Source organism: Panthera onca, chromosome F2 (genome assembly GCF_046562875.1).
Source record: "Panthera onca isolate mPanOnc1 chromosome F2, mPanOnc1 haplotype 2, whole genome shotgun sequence".
Taxonomy (NCBI): Eukaryota; Metazoa; Chordata; class Mammalia; order Carnivora; family Felidae; genus Panthera; species Panthera onca.
The window spans coordinates 63,833,685-63,852,540 of record NC_138356.1 but is presented as its reverse complement, the minus strand read 5'-3'; the positions used below and the strand labels follow the sequence as shown (position 1 = coordinate 63,852,540).

Genomic DNA, 18,856 nt, shown 5'->3' with positions numbered 1-18,856 from the left:
AGAGGGATAAGACATAAAGTCACACACACAAAAGATATGCCTTCCAGCAACTCATCTCTGACTCCCCTGTGATTGAACTGGTTATGGACAGTCCCTTGGCCTCAATTTTTACATTTGTGGAAAAGAAATGACAATAACTTCATCTTTTAACCAACACAAGTGAAGTTAATAAACATACAGGGACACATAGATGTCTGAAATGTCACAATAACGCCAATGCACCATTAATAATATTGTTCTGCTGTCAGCAAAAATCCAAAGGATCCCACAATGAAAAGCAGAAATTTAAGAAAGTGGTCCAGAACACTGGGTTATATACTGGATAAGCCCTTTCTGAGTAATGAGAGAACCAGTCTAAGTGATGGCAGTCAACAATTTCTGACTTGTGGAAATATTTAAAAATCAAAGGGAATATTAAAAAAACAGAGGTGAAAGAAAATATGATTGTGAAATCAGTGTGCTGGGGAAGGGAGAATTGTTGTCACCATTCCAGAAATTTGTGTCACTGGCACCCAGCTTTATGGAGGTGTCCAAACCAACACTGCAAAGTATAGGTAACAAGGTGCTTCTTTAACACAAACATTCAGGAATTTAGCCACAGACAAAGATCTCTGAGATGAGGGACTGAAAAATGACATACACACTCACCAGGATATCACCCTGCCCTGCAGTGGTTTCAAAAAGGGCTAGAGGGAGGCTCTCCAGAATAGCAGCCACAGGTCACAGGTGGCTGCCAAGCCTTGAGGGGTGGTGAGTCCGAATTGAGATGAGCTGCAAGTGTAAAATCTGCACTGGATCTTAAAATATTGAGTAGGAAAAATAAGAACATAAAATAGCTGATTGGTATTTTTCACGTTGAAAATTTTGTTCAAGCAAAATCTTACATTTTGAAGTGGTATTTTGGAGACAGTGAGTTAAAATATATTACTGAGATGAATTTCACCCACCTCTACTGTTATTACTGTGGCCATTAGAAAAGTTTAAAGTAGATCTATGGTTTGCATTTGTGGCTCACATCATATTTCCATTGGAAGCACGATGGGTCTAGCGTAGGGGCTGGTTTTCCATAGGAACAGACCAGCTAAGCACCGAACAAGTTCATCCCTTTAAGTGTAACACTTTGAGAGCTATCTGTCATAGAAGGTAACTCTTATCCCGAGCTTCTGATAGCCAAAGAATCAAGGGTTGTTCTTACCGCAGTCTTTTTCCCCTTCACACTATGTCCCCCATCCTATTTCCTTCATTTTGATGAGGAAGCACATTATGTTCCGACTTGATAGGAATCCCTGCTCGAGATTATGCTCTCAGCAACTGTCAAAGGGGACTTCAGAAGTCCTGCCATATGTAGCAACGTGGATGGAACTGGAGGGTATTATGCTAAGTGAAATAAGTCAGTCAGACAAAAACAGATAGCATATGTTTTCACTCATATATGGATCTTGAGAAACTTAACAGAAGACCATGGGGAAGGGAAGGGGGAAAAAAAGGTTACAAACAGAGAGGGTGGGAGGCAAACCATAAGAGACTGTTAAATACAGAGAACAAACTGAGAGTGGATGGGGGGTGGGGGAAAGGGGAAAGTGGGCAACGGGCATTGAGGAGGGCACTTGTTGGAATGAGCACTGGGTGTTGTATGGAAGCCAATTTGACAATAAATTATATTAAAAAAAAAAAAAAAAAGAGAGGACCTCAGAGAGACGGGAATGAGCCAGTGGTTAAAAACCAGCACCTTCCCCTTCACCCTGGACATGGCGGCTTTGGTAATTTCCAACCACACTGAAACCTGGGCAGGAGACAAAGGAGTGGCTATAATAAAATGGATAGAAGGAGCGGTGAGGGGTTGAGGGAGCCTCCTTACTGGGTCCAATGTCATCACTGGGACAGAGAAGAAAGTGAAGGAGAGCTTTTTAGAGAAAAAAGCTAGATAAAATGTTAGAGCCTTTAGAATTTTATGTCAGTTTTAAAATAACTTATATAGGGGCACCTGGGTGGCTCAGTCAGTTAAGCATCTGACTTCGGCTCAGGTAGTGATCTCACGGTTCATGGGTTTGAGCCCTGCATCGGGGTCTATGCTGACAGCTCAGAGCCTGGAGCCTGCTTCAGATTCTGCATCTCCCCCCCTCTCTTTGTCCCTCCCCCACTCGCACTCTCTCTCAAAAATAAACATTAAATAAAATAAAATAACTTTTTAAATAACTCTATAAAAACATTATTCTCCAAATTAGATTAAAATTGGTTATGAATATTAATTAACACATATTTTCCCAACTGTAATCTGGATATGTATGTGGTGTGTGTGTGTGTGTGTGTGTGTGTGTGTGTGTATAACTCCTTCTTTAATTTTTAACTTAATCCTGTTGCATAGTCACACCAATCAGAGTTGACCAAATGGTCAGTTTTACACCCAGCAATCACTCCAGGGTACTAATATGCTTCAGCTTGTTTGGCCAATCCTGGTGGAAGAGGGGAGGAGGGAGCGAGGAGGAGGAGCTATAGGTCCGAACACAAAAGACAATCCAGACAGACTGTCTGAGAGGGGACCCTCAGCTAAGAGAAGTGAGTTAACGTGAGTGGCTGAGAATCTAGAGCCAGAGGCGGCAAGTTGGGGACTTTCTAGAGCTACAAGAATGGTCTGTGATGTAAAAGAGAATGGAGAGATTTCACTCCTTAAAGGAGAGCCTCTTAACTTTCTGTCCCACCTGCTTCCACCCTGCCTTGAGGGCTGTGGTCAAACTTGTGTCCATCAGTAGCCAGGACTTAACAGCACAGTTTCCTGGCCAGTGGGAGAGAGAAGAGTCATATCCTGATCCAAAATCTGAATTGTCCATTCCACCCTGATACGTGTTTCTACTATACCTGAGACGCTCGTCTACACGTCCCACTAAAAATGACCACTGAAAACCAGCTGAGTCCTTAAACTGCCACACAACACCTAACTGAGTAGTACTTAATACAAGACTGCATAGTTTCCATATACTTCAACTGCACAGAGATCGTGTGCCTCTGTTTTAAGACTTCCTCGTGTTGTTAAAGAAATGCTGCATTTGGATAAACTGAGGACTATGTACAGCTGGGACACTGGACAACAAGCCGTCAGGAGCAAGGCAGGAGTTGGTAGGAGTGCATGCTTCAGAGCCAAATGCTGCCTGTAGCTAGATCAGTGTCTGTAGACCTGACAAGTTATACTAATGTCAACTAAAGACTGAAATATTTACATTTCCGACACTGTCGACAAAAGGCCTCTGTTCCTTATGCATTGCACTCTTTCGGAAGATTACATGAGCTAAGGTATCTCTTATTCCCTTCACACTTTCTAATAGTTAAGTCCTGGTGTAGCTACAAGACCTGTTTTCCTTTAACCAAAATCAACACTTTAATGTGTGCCAATGCATCAGCCCTTGACTTTCCCAAGCAACCTTGCTCCCTTATGTTTACACTGCAACAACATTATGGCTGTGTACACGTTTCTTCTTGCTTTGGATTCAGCTACAATAAAAAGTGAAACGGAGCCAAAGCATATCAGAAGGCACAGTGGGATAATTCCCAGAGATTCTAAATTGAGAAGGTAAAACAATTTTATTAGATGACGGCTGTTGATAAAGATTGTGCTTGAAATAATTATTGAAAGTGGACTGAGAAAATATTCTCTCCAAGCAGTATTTTTGTTCCTATTCAAAGCTTAACATGAAAGAGCTAAGAATGATTATACTAGTGCCAAATACTGTATACTGTCATCTAAAACAACAGGAATAACAATACCAAGTGCACTGATAGGGTAGAGGATGAAATGAACTAACACCAGTAAAGAACAGTCTATCACTTGTGCCTACCTAAAGCATCCCTCCCCTACCTGGTGAGTCTGTCAGTCAAAGGGTTCTGCCCATCTAGGGTCAAGACAGGTGACCCGGGTTCAGCCAATCAGAGTCACTCCCTAGGGTTTAGCATGGAGCTAATTTCCTGGCTCTAGGTGGCTGGAAGGGATGGCCCTTTCGTCACTAGTTCCTGGCAAGTGGATCCCCAAGAGCTGCTCTAGTACTTCTCCAGGCATCTGGTTTTTCAATGTTTCCTTTAACTGTCAGCTAGCTCTGCCTATGTTTAAAGCGAATAATGATTGGGGCTGCTTATACTGAAAGAACGCTAGCTGGTATAAATACTCAGCACTGTGCCCAGCAAATGGTAAGGTTTCAATAAGTGGTCACTACCGCCATCCATTCATTTAACACTTTTTTTCTTTCTTTCTTTCTTCTTCTTCTTTTTTTTTTTTTTTTTTTTTTTTTACTGAATAGTCAATATACCAATGCCAAGCCACTGGGGACACAGAGAAAACCAATTCTCTGTACTCAAAGCACTGAACATTCTAGTTAAGTGTAAAGAAAAATGAAGATACTGACTGGATGCCATCTGTAATACAAAAATCTTCTTGTTGGTAGCAAGAAGTTACCAAAGGCCAAAAGTAAGGGAACGTGAGTAGGAGAGTCTTGATGGACAGGAAGGGAGGGTAGGCCAGCAATGGTAGGTTGCTATTGACAGAGACTCTCTCCTTTTCTGACTCTATAGTCAGTTTCTCCTGAACCCTCTTTTCTATTAGGCCTTGACCTTGGCCCCCATCCTGTCTTTGGCTTGCCCAGCCCAGTCTTAAAGAATCCTCCTAAGTCAGTCTGGTGAGAACCACCCCCTCCCACCCTCGATATTCAATCACTCTTGATATTTGACCAAATTTCTCCTCTTCCATCTTTGCTTGTAAGTTGTTGGCCTACCTTCCTTAAAAATTCTCATAAACTGGTTTAGCAAGAATCCCCTTAGGGGTGCCTGCCTGGGTGGCTCAGTCGATTAAGCATCTGACTCTTGATTTCAGCTCAGGTCATGATCTCACTGTTAGGAGATCAAGCCCCGTGTCAGCCTCCGCACTGGGCATGGAGCCTGCTTAAGATTCTCTCTCCTCCTCTGCCTCTCCCCATCTCTTTCTCTCTCTCTCTCAAAAGAAAAGAAATGAAAAGAGAAAAAAGAAGAAAAGAATCTCTCTACGCTTGATGTCTCCTATTAATAAATTTCCATCTCCTGACCCCTTCTTTCTGTCCTCGCAGTATTCAGAGTTTGGCCCCATCTCCCTTCACCACTGCAATACTCCTACTGCAAATAGTCTTGGGGCAAGTCCTCCTTAGTGTTCTGTCAGAATACTTTTCTTTTCCGCAGTATCACTCAGTCTTGGGCCAGTTGCAATCTTGCCTTCAGCCTCAATCATCAGGGCCATTTTTCTTCCCTTTCTCCCATCCTTCTCTCTCTCTCTCTCTTTCATCCTTTCTTTAGGCAGGCTATTCCAGGCTCAGGCTGAACTCTTGTCAGTGATCGTAATTACTGGTAAGATGGGGCTAATTCCTGTCTGGCTCTGGCATCTAGCTTCCTGGGTGGCGGGTTCCAAGCTCTCTCTCCATGGCTGTCAGACTCAACGTCTCAGTTACTGTCTTCCGCTGCAGAATGGGATAATCACAACTACCCCAGAGCAGCTGGGAGGATTAAAAGGCTAATATACATAAAACCACTTTGGGAATTGCAAAATGTTATATAAATATATTCTTAAAACAAAAGAAAAAGAAAGAGGGCTTGATGAAGTGTTGAAATTGTTGAAGAGCTCTGACTAAATCTTTAAAAGAGGAAATTATACGCCTGGACAGAACAGCAGTAGCCTGATTATCCAGGGTCATCTGCTGCAGCTGTGAACAATTTACCCGTGTGATTATCTGCTTTCTATCCCCCTCCATGTAAGGAAAAGAGAGCTGGAGAGCAGCTAAGGCAGTTGAGGGAGATACTTTATGCGAGTAGAGAAACGTGTTCGCGGCATTTTGCGAAGGTTATACAAACATCTCCAGGCACCTGGTCATTGTTTGGGGCATGGGAATCGTGTATTTTATGAACCAGCAATTTTTATGGTTAAGACATGTGCCAGGCCGTGTGAGCTGATGCAATACAAGTTGAGGAATTTTCTTCCTCACCTAGTGGAGCTTATAACCGGTGTTCAGTCGTCGTTGCTGATGAAGAGCCAGATTGCCTGGATTTGAATGCTGAGTCTACCATTTACTAGCTCTTGTCTTCAGCAAGTTTCTTAACCTTATCTTTAAAAGGAGAATAATTATGATACCTAACTCAAGAGGAGTAAGTGAGTAAATGAGTAGAGTGGTTACAACAGTGGCTGGCACGTGGTAGGGGCTCTATAAATGCTAACTGTTATTTACAATGGACCAGATCGCCTACCATAGCAGGCATTTGGGGGCCATAAGAAGTAGATGCCCTGTGGAAAGCTTTGGCCAACCGCTATTATGTAACCTCCAAGGCAGCTCTGAGCGGGGAGGAGGGTTACCATAGCAGCCCTGATACAGAAGGGCTCGCCTGGGGGCCTGGCCTGTGACTAGCATCTGGGAACTTGGCTTTTGGAAGGTTCCCTAGGTAACTTCACGATAAGGCAACTTCACCCACCTGGGGACCTGAATTTTGCTCTGCCAGCCTGCCTACATTGTTTGTACAAACACTATGATTTATGGAGAATACGTGTTTTCCTACTGGGAGTCTGCAATGCTGAGAGTTGTGGCTGGCCAAGCAGGCGGAGTGTACCTCCGTGAGCAACCCCCAACAAAAACCTCGTATTCTGTGTCTCAAATGGGCTCCCCTGGGCAGAGACATCGCACATGTGTTAGTGTATGTCCCTGCTGGAGGAAGGAGCCAGGTCTGTGTGGCCCTGGGAGGGAGGACAGGAAAGCTGTGTCTGGATTTCTCCCGATAACATCGGATGTGTCTTTTTCCCTGGATGATCCTTCTCTGTGTCCTTTCATTCTGATAAGTTTTAGCCATGAATCCAACTATATGTTGAGTCCTTTTGGAACATGTGGGTGGTCGTATGATTTCCCCCCCACCCAAAATGAAAACATAGCTTTCAATGGTATAGAATTCTAATTTCATAAATCTAAAAACCCAAAGAATGGAAGAATTGAGATGTCAACATGGCTACTCAGTAGATGGAGGAACTGGGATCTAATTCCTGTCTGTCTCCCTCCCAAGACAGTGTTCATCCCACTGTAGGTGGCCACACCCAGTTACTACCTCCTGGGCCAAGGAAAACATCTGAACAAGGCACAACACCTAGTAGCTACTCGTTAGCTATGCAGCCTTGGGAAAATACCTTAAAGGCTTTGAACTTAGGCTTTTTTTCCCTGGAAAACTATAATATTAATAACAACAATGTCACAGAATTGCTGCTAGATTTTAATAAGATTATATATATGTGTGTGTGTCCTATGTGTGAAACACATACATATTAAGTATACAACATATTAAAATCTATAAAGTATTTAGCCCAGTGCCTGATATACGGTAAACCTTAATAAATGGAAAAGCTGGATAAATATGTAGCTATGTGGTCAACTTACATACATTTGTATAAATATGGACATATATGCCTGCATGTGTGTATATACACACAGACACATATATACACATACATATGCTTGTAAGCTAATGACGCATCTAACAAGTTCCTTCTGGATTACACAGCATCATTCACCCTTCATAAATGGTTAGAATTTCATAAGTGGGCCTGATTTTTATGCCTACTGGTTTCAGTCTAGGGAACCACCTTTATCTAGAAACCTTCTGCTCAAAGCCTAACATCTGACCTTCTTTAATGTTTAACCTGTGAAGTTAATTATTAGCTAGAGAATTCAGAGCTTTGCTTAAGACACTAACTGGCATTTATCATTAGCTCTAACATACACATACGTGGTAGCCATATTTTCATAACTCAAAGTTAGAACCTGTAATCTAGCAATGAATTGCTGTGTTAGGAAAACTAGAACTTCCTTGGAAACTCTGATGTCTACAGACAGAGAATATGCAATCCTCCTGAAACCACGGAAAGCAAACTTTGGGGGTTAAGATTTGCCAACAGTGATGCCTTATTTTATCCTTCACATTGCAACTTCAGGGTGTTTGTGTTTATAGCATCACAAAATTACACCGTAGTTGAAGTGTAATGCTCACTCTTTGGAAATCATTTGGAAACAATGTGTGGCATCCTCTGTCCTCTCTCTGAAGATGTTATAGTATCAGCCAGTGAACTGTAGTGTAAGAGGCCATTTGTGTATGGAACTTGGTATCACCAAGTTTTCTGTCTGTAGCAAAGACGACAGAACTAACTCTAACCCAAATGCACTGTTTTTCACTGTGGAAAGCCCCACACTCCAACTAAAACTCTGAGTTCACACTTACTGGCAAATACCCATTTGGACCTTACTATCTGAGTGGCCTCAGACAAACTATTTAATCTATTGGTGGTTTGGTTTCCTTTCCTGTAAAATGGAGAAAATAAGAACACCTGCCCTATGGCCAACAATATTATATTGTGCACTTAGAAGTTTGTTAAGAAGATTGATTTCGTGTTAGGTGTTCTTTCCACAATAAAATACACTTAGCAATAATAACAGAAAGAATATCTGGGGCGCCTGGGTGGCTCAGTCGGTTAGGCGTCCGACTTCAGCTCAAGTCATGATCTCACGGTTGGTGGGTTCCAGCCCCGCGTGGGACTCTGTGCTGACAGCTCAGAGCCTGGAGCCTGGTTCGGATTCTGTGTCTCCCGCTCTCTCTGTCCCTCCCCAGCTCACGCTCTGTCTCTCTGTCTCTCAAAAATAAATTAAAATGTTAAAAAAGATTTTTTTAAATAACAAAAAGAATATCTGCCTGTTTAAATAAGTTAATATTTGTGACATGATTAGACTAGTGCCCAGCACAGAGTATAAAATAGACAAATAAAAAGTACAGCTTCTATTGTTTGCTAATTGCTTTTAGATCCATCTTTCAGTTCGAACAAGACTAAGCTGTCTAAAGCCAGAGGCCACACTGGCACTCTTCCCTCTATTCAGCTTCTTACTGTCAGTGAGCTTAGCACATCAGCAGACATATGAGGCCATCAACAAACAGCTATGAGTTCAATCGTGGCAGCATTGCAAGGAGAAACCATCCTGGAAAACAGTGGCTTGAGGGCCTCTCTAAGGAATGCCTCTAGGTCAGTGGCTTTCAAAATACTTGACGCCAGTGCGCAGTGACAATTTTTATGTGGCAAATCAATACACACATGAATATGTCCATATGTTTATACAACTATCTAGCTGAAATCAAAGTTTTACAAAGCAATGCATAACCTCACTAGAAAACACGCTCTGATATTTTCTGTTCTAGTTAAATCCAGTCCACTGCATCTCAAACATTAATGTGCATTCAAAACCACTTGGGGATCAGGTGAAAATGTAGACTAGATTCAGCAGCACTTGGTAGAATCAGAGATTCCGTGTTTCTACCATGCTCCCGGGTGACACTGTGGGTCCCCAGACCATACTTTAAGTAGAAGTAATGCTGGGAATGGCTAAGTTTATCTCACATCCCACTAAAGGGTTGCAATCTGCGGTTGTAAAACCCTGCTCCAATTAAGTTTGAAAGTGCCTTTCATCTCTATAATTCCGTTATTATATTCCTAACCTTGGGATAGAAATCCTAGGCCTGTGCAGAAGCAGGGCTAGGGGAGTTCACAGCAGGAATAACTCAAGTATTGCCTTTCATAGCGAGTTGGAGGCTGATGTGCCTGTCTGGTTCCTAGCCCTGTCCTCACTGTTTAAAGCTTACACTTTATGCTAATACATTAAATGAGTGCTTATTAAGAACAGGACACTGAACTGAGTGCTTTACATCTACCCCATTTACTCCTACAATCGCCTGTGTAGATATCCCCATCTTACAGATGAGAGAAGGCAAGTAGCTGTAACTAGTGCAGCTGGGATTCCAGAGCCTATGTTTTTGTGAGAGGCAGCCTCCAGGATGGCTCTAGTGATCCTGGCCTCCTGAGATTCACACCCTTATACAGTCTTCTCTCACACCGAATAGGGCTAACCTGGTAACCGGCAGAGCACTGAAGAAATGACAGTGTGTGACTTCCAAGGCTGACTTGGAAGGCACTGTGGTTTCTGTCTTGCACTCTCTTAGATCACTCCTTCTGCAAGAAGCCGGGCTGCCATGTCATGAGAATTTTCAAGCAGCCTCATGAAGAAGTCCATACACATTGGACTGGAACTTTCTGCCAGCTTCCCGCACCAACTTTCTAGGCACACATGTGAGCCACCGTGGAAGCCAACCTGTAGCCTGTCAAACCTTCAGACGACTGTAACCCTTGACCAACATCTTGACCACAACCTCACAAGAGACTCCCAACCCAGAACCACCCAGCTAAGCCTCTCCCGACTTCCTGACCCAAAGGAACCCTACGAGGTAACAAACAGTTACTATTGTTTTATACCTTTCATTTCTGGAGTAATTTCTTATGCAGCAATAGATAACTAATATAGTTCTTAACCAACAGATTATATGGCATCATTATGATTCAGCCCTAAACAGAAAGTGAAACTTTTATGAGGCCTCTTGGATCACCTCTTCATTGTCACAGCTTGTACTGTGGTTCAGCAAATATTCATTCTCCTCTCGCAACCAACTTTGTGAGAAGCATCAACTTCCCATCTGGACTGGACCAGATGGCTTGCTGTAGCCGACTGGATGTGGGAGTTGGGGATGTCAAATCACATCCGAACAGAAGTTTTTGGAGACACTGTAAGAATCTGCCTCCTCTCTTTAGCTTCTGCCCTCCTCTATGAAAACACTATATCCCAAAGAGTAGAGTAGACGTTCCTTCAGCCGGGGTCCCAGAATGAGGATGCAGGGCCAGCCCAGCTGAACTTGAGCCCAGTTTGGAGACAAGCCGAGCCGACCCCAACCCCATGCAGAGGCACAGCTGACTTACAGACCCACGAGTGAGAAACAAATGCTCGTTGTTGTAAAAGTCACAAGGTCTCCGGGTTGTCTGTCACCTCGGCAAGAGCTGACCCATGTGCTCACCATGCTGTATGATGCCGTGCTCCATGAGCCGGTGACACAGCTGCTCGGCCTCCTTCCTTGTGGTGGCCTCGCCTTCCTGCACCAGCCAGTCCAGGAATTCAGACGCCATGAAGGTGCGCTCATACTTGACCCCTTCCTCTTCCCTGGGTTGCAGGAGTGTGTTTTCAGGGCTCATCAGCCTGGGAGGAAGGAAGGGAAGAAAAATAAACCTACGCGGAAGGAAAGTAGTTCATTTGAAATCCTGTATCACAGGCTTCTGTGACGTATCACAGCAAAGTTATTAGACAGACAGATGTGGCTGTCATGTGCTGTTACACATGTAACTTCTAAGAGAAGGTTCTGCTTCAGGACTGAATAGGTGCATTTTCTCTTGGTAATTAAGAAAAAAAAAAGGTGGGGGGGATGACGAGTGGCTCAGTTGGTTGAGCCTCTGACTTTTGATTTTAGCTTAGGTCATGATCCCAGGGTGGCGGGATCGGGCCCCATGTTGGGCTCCTTGCTGGGTGTGGGGCCTGTTTGGGATTCTCCCTCTCTCTCTCTCTCTCTCTGCTCCTCCCTTACTCATTCACACACTCTCTTTCTCTCTTAAAAAAAAAAATAGACTCGTGGTGTGCCTGGCTGGCTGCATTAGTAGAGCATGTTGACTCTTGACCTCAGGGTTATAAGTTCAAGCCCCACGTTGGGTGTAGAGATTACTTAAAAAATATATTAAAAAAAAAAAAAAAGAAAAACGGGAAAAAACTGGAAATGTAATCTAAAACCCACATGGCACATGGCATGCAGTTTAGCCACCTTGAAAAGGAGTTATAATTTACTGACCAAGCCCCATCCCACCTTTCTAAAAAGGCTAGTATTTCTTTCCTAAAGCAAGTATTCGGTTTCCCATATCATTGAGCCAATAAGATGGCCGCTGGAGACCGAACGTTTGTGTTCCCTCAAAATTCACATATTGACACGAGAATGCCCAGTGTGATGGCACTGGGAGCTGGAACCTTTGGGAAGTCATTATTTCATGAGGGTGGAGCCCCCATGATGGGATTACTGCCCTTGCAAGAAGAGACAGAGTTTGCTTCCCCCTTCTTTCTTGGTGAGGCAACAGGAGACCGTCTGCACACCAAGGAGCGGACTCTCACCAGACAGCAGAACTGCTGGCACCTTGGTCTTGACTTCCCTGCCTCCCAGCTGTGAGACATAAGAGTCTATTACGTCACCCGGTCTACGGTTTTTGTTACAGTAGACCGAACTGACGTCAGCCATTCCTTCACAACACCCCCTCCCCACAGAAACTTTCTCACACCTCCCTCTCCAGCATCCTCCAACTCCCCTCGCTTCTGTCCTCACTACACTCCGAAATAGCTCCCACGGGGCCACAGCATTCTCCCTTGCAACCACACATGATGGGCACCTTGTAGGTCCCCATTTTGGTTGACGTTAATCGCATGCCATTAGATGCGACTGACCATTTCCCTCGTCCAGAAGGGCATCACGCTCTCCTGCTTTCCCTCCCGTCCCGTCCCTCTGTTCTCAGCTCTTTCTCAGCTCTTTACCTCTTTCTCAGCTACCTTTGCGTTGGCTCCTCATCTCCCTGGACTTTGAAGGCTGGAATCTCTTGAGATTCAGTTCCTCCAAATACCTCTTTTCTCATTCCATAGTCACTCAGGGAAAGGTTTTAACTGCCATCCACGCCCCCCAGGATTCCCAAATTTATGTCTCTAGATCAGGCCGATATTCCCAACTCCAGACCTTTGTATCCACACAGGCCTTTCAAAGATACCTCAAAACCAACAAGCCCAGAACTGAACTCCTGTTCTTCTCCCAAACCCGGTCCTGTGCCAGTGGTGCTTCCGTCATCCCACCAGGAAAAAAGGTGGCATCCACCCACCCAGTCAGTATAAATTGTGAATTTTATGTCCCAAATCGTGCTCGTGTATGTCTAGCTCTTCCCTTCTCTGGCGCTGCCATTTCCTTAGCCCAAACACCAACACCTTTAACCTAATTAAGTCGTTTTTTAATTAGACTCTACTATGTACTCACTCTTGTTCTCAACCCAACTCAAGCATCTAAGTCCAAACACAGCAATTAAAATTATCTTTTTAAAACTCAAACTTGATAATGTCCTACTGCTGTTGAAGACACACTTCAAAGGTTTCTCGTTGCTTTTAAGTTAAAGATTGAAATCGTTTATATGGTCTCTAATGCATGCCCGATCCTTCCCGTGTACGCCCTTCAGACCATTTTCACCTCTGACCTCTGTCTGCTTCAGAGAGAGTCTTATTATAGCTCCTCAAACATATCATACTCCATCTACCACAGGACCTTTGAATATGTTATTCTTGCAGTTGGAATGCTCTCCGCTACTTTTCCCTGTCACTCTTCTACTCCTTAAGCTTGTTTGACTCCTTATCCTTTGTATCTCGGCTATTCTGAGGTCTCCGTTAGGCCATCTCATCGTTCCCTGTAAAGTCTATGTGATTACCAGATTCAAGACTACCTCCCCTATTCAACTATAAGGTCCAATAGGATAGGGTCCATGTTTGCCCATAACACTTTGTTCAATGAAAAATGGAACTCCATAAAATGCCAAAATCATTGTGTCATTTTCCTCTTTAAAACTATTTCTGATAAATTTCCTGTCTTCTACATCTTTCTTTCAAAAATCCTCATTTCTTTTCAAACTAACAATAATATGCAACACAAATTGTACCATTTCATTCTAGAGCAGGAAGAAACCTTAGAGACCACTGTAATCCAACCCCTTCTTGACCCACTCGAGAAAAATGTAATTCTCTAATACAATATTATGTGTCAATTATATCTGAATTTACAAAACGTAATTTGCATCCAAATGAGAAAAAATTGTATGGCAGCATTCAGTGTTGTGGGTAGGAAATTTGATTAAGGTCGTGCAAAGAAGCACATGATACATGTTTATAAATCATTTCCTTTGGGGGTAACTGAACCTCCATACCTGAATGTCCATTCATAGGATGTGCATTTTCCATGCTTTTCAGACTTGGAGCCCCAATCTGCTGTGGAAAGGACACCAGGCTAGCAATTTGAAGACTTCAGTTTATTCAGAATCACTTAGCTGTAAGATGTAAAACAAGCCACTTTGCTTGGTTTCAGCCTCCTTTTCCTCGAGAGTATAATGCTATCTTCGCCCATGATTGTGAGAATCATATATGAGTGTGAATAAAACAGTTTTATGGTACAAAAAGGCAAGGTATATCCCAAGGGTTACACTACTTAACCAATCATTGTGCCTACATGCCTACCCCACGCAGGATGAACTTGTGCCCCACAGCTATGAAATGACAAGGGAAACTCCTTGGTGCTCCCTCCAGTCTTTGCAGCAGATTCTTCAGAGTCCTATCATATGAAAGCCATGGCAGGGCACAGGACTGGGGGGCCCCGCACAGCTCTGCCACAAACTAATGACGTAGTTTCTCACTGCTTCTGTGTCCCCATATTAAATGAGGAAGATAATGCCTATTCTACATCCTTCCTTGAATTGCTATCATCATCAAAAATCTTTGGAAAGAGAAGTTCCATGTATATTAAGTGTATGCTTTTATAGTAAGAGTATTTATAAAAGCTATTAGCATCTAACAGAACTCATAAAAAAACCCTTCTTGCTCAGCATGTAACAAAATCTTGAAAAAATCTTTTTATTTAGACCTTTTTCTAAGTCAATCCTCTTCTGTGTTTCAATCCATCCTTAGAAAAAGCTCCTGGGCTGCCTTCCCAGGGTTAGTAACAGCTGAGTTGGGATGAGCAATAAGAATTATGTCTAATATTTTAATGACCAAGCCCTTCGAAGAAGATGAAAAGGACAGAGGAGAATCTAGAAAAGATCCCTGAAGGACTCACGTGCATGTCCAAATTAGGAATGCCACCATTTCTTCATTTATTTTGGCTCTCAAATAAGATATTGTGGCATGAAAATAGAGGAAGGCTAGTCTCCTCAGTTTTCCAGTTTTAGACATCATTTCCTCTAAGAAGTCTTCTCTGATCCCACAGATCTGGACCATGTGCCACTGTGAAAGACTCCCATAATTCCCTGCAAGGCCTTTCGAGCCCTAGGGGAATCATCCACTCACCTAAGTTTTTTGAGATGAGTGTCTTTGTCTATGTGGTTCATGGTTGTTTCCTAATATAAAAGATCCTCAAAAAGTATATGCTGAGTGAATAAATAAAACTCATTTCTATGCATTCCCTTACTGTACATCTTTACCCTAGAGTATTAAAAATGACCCCTTTAGCTATCGCCAAAGAGACAGGAGACAACAGGTGGTAGTGAGGATGTGATGAAAAGGGAACCCTTTTATATTGTTGGTGGGAATGTAAATGGCTCCAACTGGTATGGAAAACAATATGGAGGTTCCTCAAAAAATTAAAAATAGATCAACGTTATAATTCATCAATTCCACTTCTGGGTATATATTCAAAGGAAATGAAAACAGGATTTTGAACAAATATCTTCCCTCTCATGTTTACCACAGCATTATTTACAATAGCTAAGTTATGAAAACAACCCAAATGACCAACAAGACATGAACAGATAAAAAAGATGGGGTACATATATACAATGGAACAGTATTTAGCTATGAGAAAGGTAGATATCCTCCCATTTGCAACAACAATGTACTCAAGGATGGACCTTTAGTACATTATGCTAAGTGAGGTAAGTCAGACAGAGGAAGACAAGTATTGTATAATATAACTTGTATGTGGAATCTAAAAAGTGAAATCTATAAAAAAAGAGAGCATAAAAGGGTGGTTCACCAGGGGATTGGGTGGGGGGAGATGGATAAGACTGATGCTATTTAAGGGTACAAACTTGTAACAAGTAGCAAATAAGTCATAGAGAGCTAATGCACTGTATAATGAATATAGACAATAATATTATACTAGAATTATGTAGTATGACAAATATCACTATGTCTGTAATCATATTATGATATATAAATGTACTAAAGTAACACACTACACACTTTAAATTAGCACAATATTACGTGTCATATTTACTTTTTTAAAAAAGACATAATCTAGGGGCACCTGGGTGGCTCAGTCAGGTAAGCGTCAGACTTCGGCTCAGGTATTATCTCAGTACATGGGTTCAAGCCCCACGTCAAATTCTCTGTCAGTGCAGAGCCTGCTTCCAATCCTCTGTCTCCCTATCTCTCTGCCCCTCCCCTGCTCTCTCTCTCTCAAAAATAAATAAATAAACTTAAAAAAAAGACATAATCTAGATTAAATATAATTCTTGCCAAGCCATTATCTGATACAGAATGTTTGATTTAGCATGGAGTCCTAAATTCTGTGGAATATGACCATATAGTCCCTGACTCTAGTCAAACTATGAAAAGAAATACAGACCAACAACAACAACAACAAAAACTAGCCTATAAAACCTGTGTGGAGATGAGGTGAATCTAGAGTTCCTGCCCTACCAATACTCTCCATTTATGACACATCTGCAGATGCCTGGCTTTTCTCTCTTTATACCACTCTGGCCCTTTTAGCTCCACAATTTTCCTTTCGGGGTGTGGAGAGGACAAGTGGATAGGGTTTACTTGTGTCACTTCTTGTAACCAGAAACATGATCTGCCAGGCCTCTAGAGCTCCTGCTTAGTAGCCAGCGGCCTCTGGACAAGTGACTGGCGAGCCGCCGTCGCCAATATGAGCTTTAAAAAAGAGACTGTTGGCTGGTCTGCCCGCACTGGTTCAGCTTGCCATTTAAAACATACCCCACCAGTCTTAGTTCTTCCTCATTTCTCTTTAAAATCAACTAATGTCCCTATACAGGTTCCTCTCTTTAAGATAAAGCCTTTCATGGGATTTTTTTTTACTGTTTATTTTGAGAGAGATAGAGAGAGAGAGAGAGAGAGAATGAGCAGGGGAAGGGCAGAGCTAGAGGACGAGAGAATCCCAAGCAGGTTCCACACTGTCAGCACAGAGCCCAATGCAGGGCTGGAACTCATGAACCGTGAGATCATGACCTGAGCTGAAATCAAGAGTCAGCAGCTTAACTGGATGAGCCAGCCAAGCGCCCTGATTTTACTACTAATACATTGTCCTAGTGTTAAGGCAAGAGTTTGGCTTACCACTTATTCCAATGATGTTTTGCTAGATAGCAAGCTATCCCCCAATTATATTTCATTTAATATAATGTTTTCAAGGTTCATGCATGCTGTAGCATGTATTAGTATTTCCATCCCTTCCACAATTACTATTGCCAAATAATATTCCATTGTATGGATAGACTATATTCTTCTTCTTCTTCTTCTTTTTTTTTTTGGATAGACTATATTCTGTTTATCCATTCATCAGTTGATGGAATCTGGATTGTTTCCATTTTGGGTTCTTATGAATAATGCTGCTGTGAACATCCACACACAAGTTTTTGTGCAGAGACATGTTTTCATTTCTCTTGGATACACATCTAGCAGTGGAGTCACTGAGTCAGGTGGTAGCTCCGTTTCACTTTCTGGAAAACTGCCCGACTGTTGTCCTAGTGGCTGCACCACTTTCATTCCCACGAGTAACATGCGAGGGGTCCAATTTCTCCACCTCCTGGCTAACATTTGTTATCATCCATTCTTTTTCATTAGGACCATCCTAGTGGGTGTGGTGTCTCGCTGTGGTTTTGATTTGCATTTCCCTGATGATTAATGGTATTAAGCACGTTTGCATGTGCTTATTGTCCACTTGTATATATTCTCAGGGAAAATGTCTATTCAAACCCTTTGTTCATTTTGAAAATTAGCTTGTCTTTTTATTATTTAATGTTAAGTGTCTTTTTTATATTCTGGATGCAAGTCCATTATCAGACAGGTGATTTGCAAATGTTTTCTCCCATTCTGTGGGTTGTCTTTGCATTTTCTCGATGGTATTGTTTGTAACCAGAAGCTTTTAATTTTGAAGGAGTCCAAATTATCCCTTTTTCTCTTTTTGTCACTTGTGTGTTTGGTGTCACGACTAAGAAACCACTGCCCAGCCCAAGCCCGTGAATATTTATCTGTTTCTATGTCTTCTAAGAGTTTTACAGTGTGAGTCCTTACATCTAATTCCATAATCCATTCTGAGTTCATTCTTCTATAAGGCATGGGGCTGGGGTCCAACTTCATTCTTTTGCATGTGGCTCTCCAGTCATTCCAACACTATTTGTTGAAAGATCATTTGTTCCCTGTTGAATTACATTGGCACTCATCAAAAATCAATCAACCCTGCCGGGCCTTCTTCATGCCTAGGTTCTGAAGTCACAGAATGTCAACTGCCCTGAATTATATTTATAAAGTCATCAGATTCAGGCCAGACTCAAGGGGAGGGGATACATGCAGCACCTCTTCATGGGAAGAGCAACATGCACGTATATTTGGAACCATCTTGGAGAGTAGGTACCACACTGGTTTATTTTTATTTACTAGCTGAAAGGCAATTTCAATATTTGTAGCTCATTCACAGTTTTGTCTTATCTCTTCCTCGTTTATTTATTAGTTTTTACTTTACTTAAAGTGTAGGGTAGTTTTGAAAGCATGAGATTAAAGGCAAATCCAGCCTTAAATCCTAACTCTGCATACGTGTTAGCCGCATGACCCTGCTTCCCCATGTGTATACTGGGGGTAATGACAGTGACAACTAGGGGAGTTGTGCAATATGAGTGTGATAATGCATAAATACTTCAGTCATTGTGCCAGCTGCCCCCTAAACACTGAATACAGTTTAGCCATGATGAGGATGATGATGATGATGATGATGATGGTGATGATGATGGTGGTGATGGTGATGATGCTAAAAGTTTTCTAGATGAAGCCACTATTTGATAAAATCAAACCCCTTTGTGACAAAATGAATTAAGATTCTGTGTGCATTTCTCTAGACAAGAATAACAACTCTATTTTAATAAGTAATCAGGAGTGTATACGATGCT

General features: G+C 42.3%; 1 protein-coding gene across 1 annotated transcript in view; it reads right to left on the bottom strand.

Moving 5' to 3' along the window:
* The window catches only part of DEPTOR (DEP domain containing MTOR interacting protein), a 130,805-nt gene that overhangs the window by 50,300 nt on the left and 61,649 nt on the right, over nucleotides 1-18,856 (bottom strand). Inside the window, exon 4 of the mRNA XM_060611226.2 lies at nucleotides 10,924-11,102. Within this exon, the coding sequence (XP_060467209.1) occupies nucleotides 10,924-11,102 (179 nt within the window). The remainder of the gene's footprint in view (nucleotides 1-10,923; nucleotides 11,103-18,856) is intronic.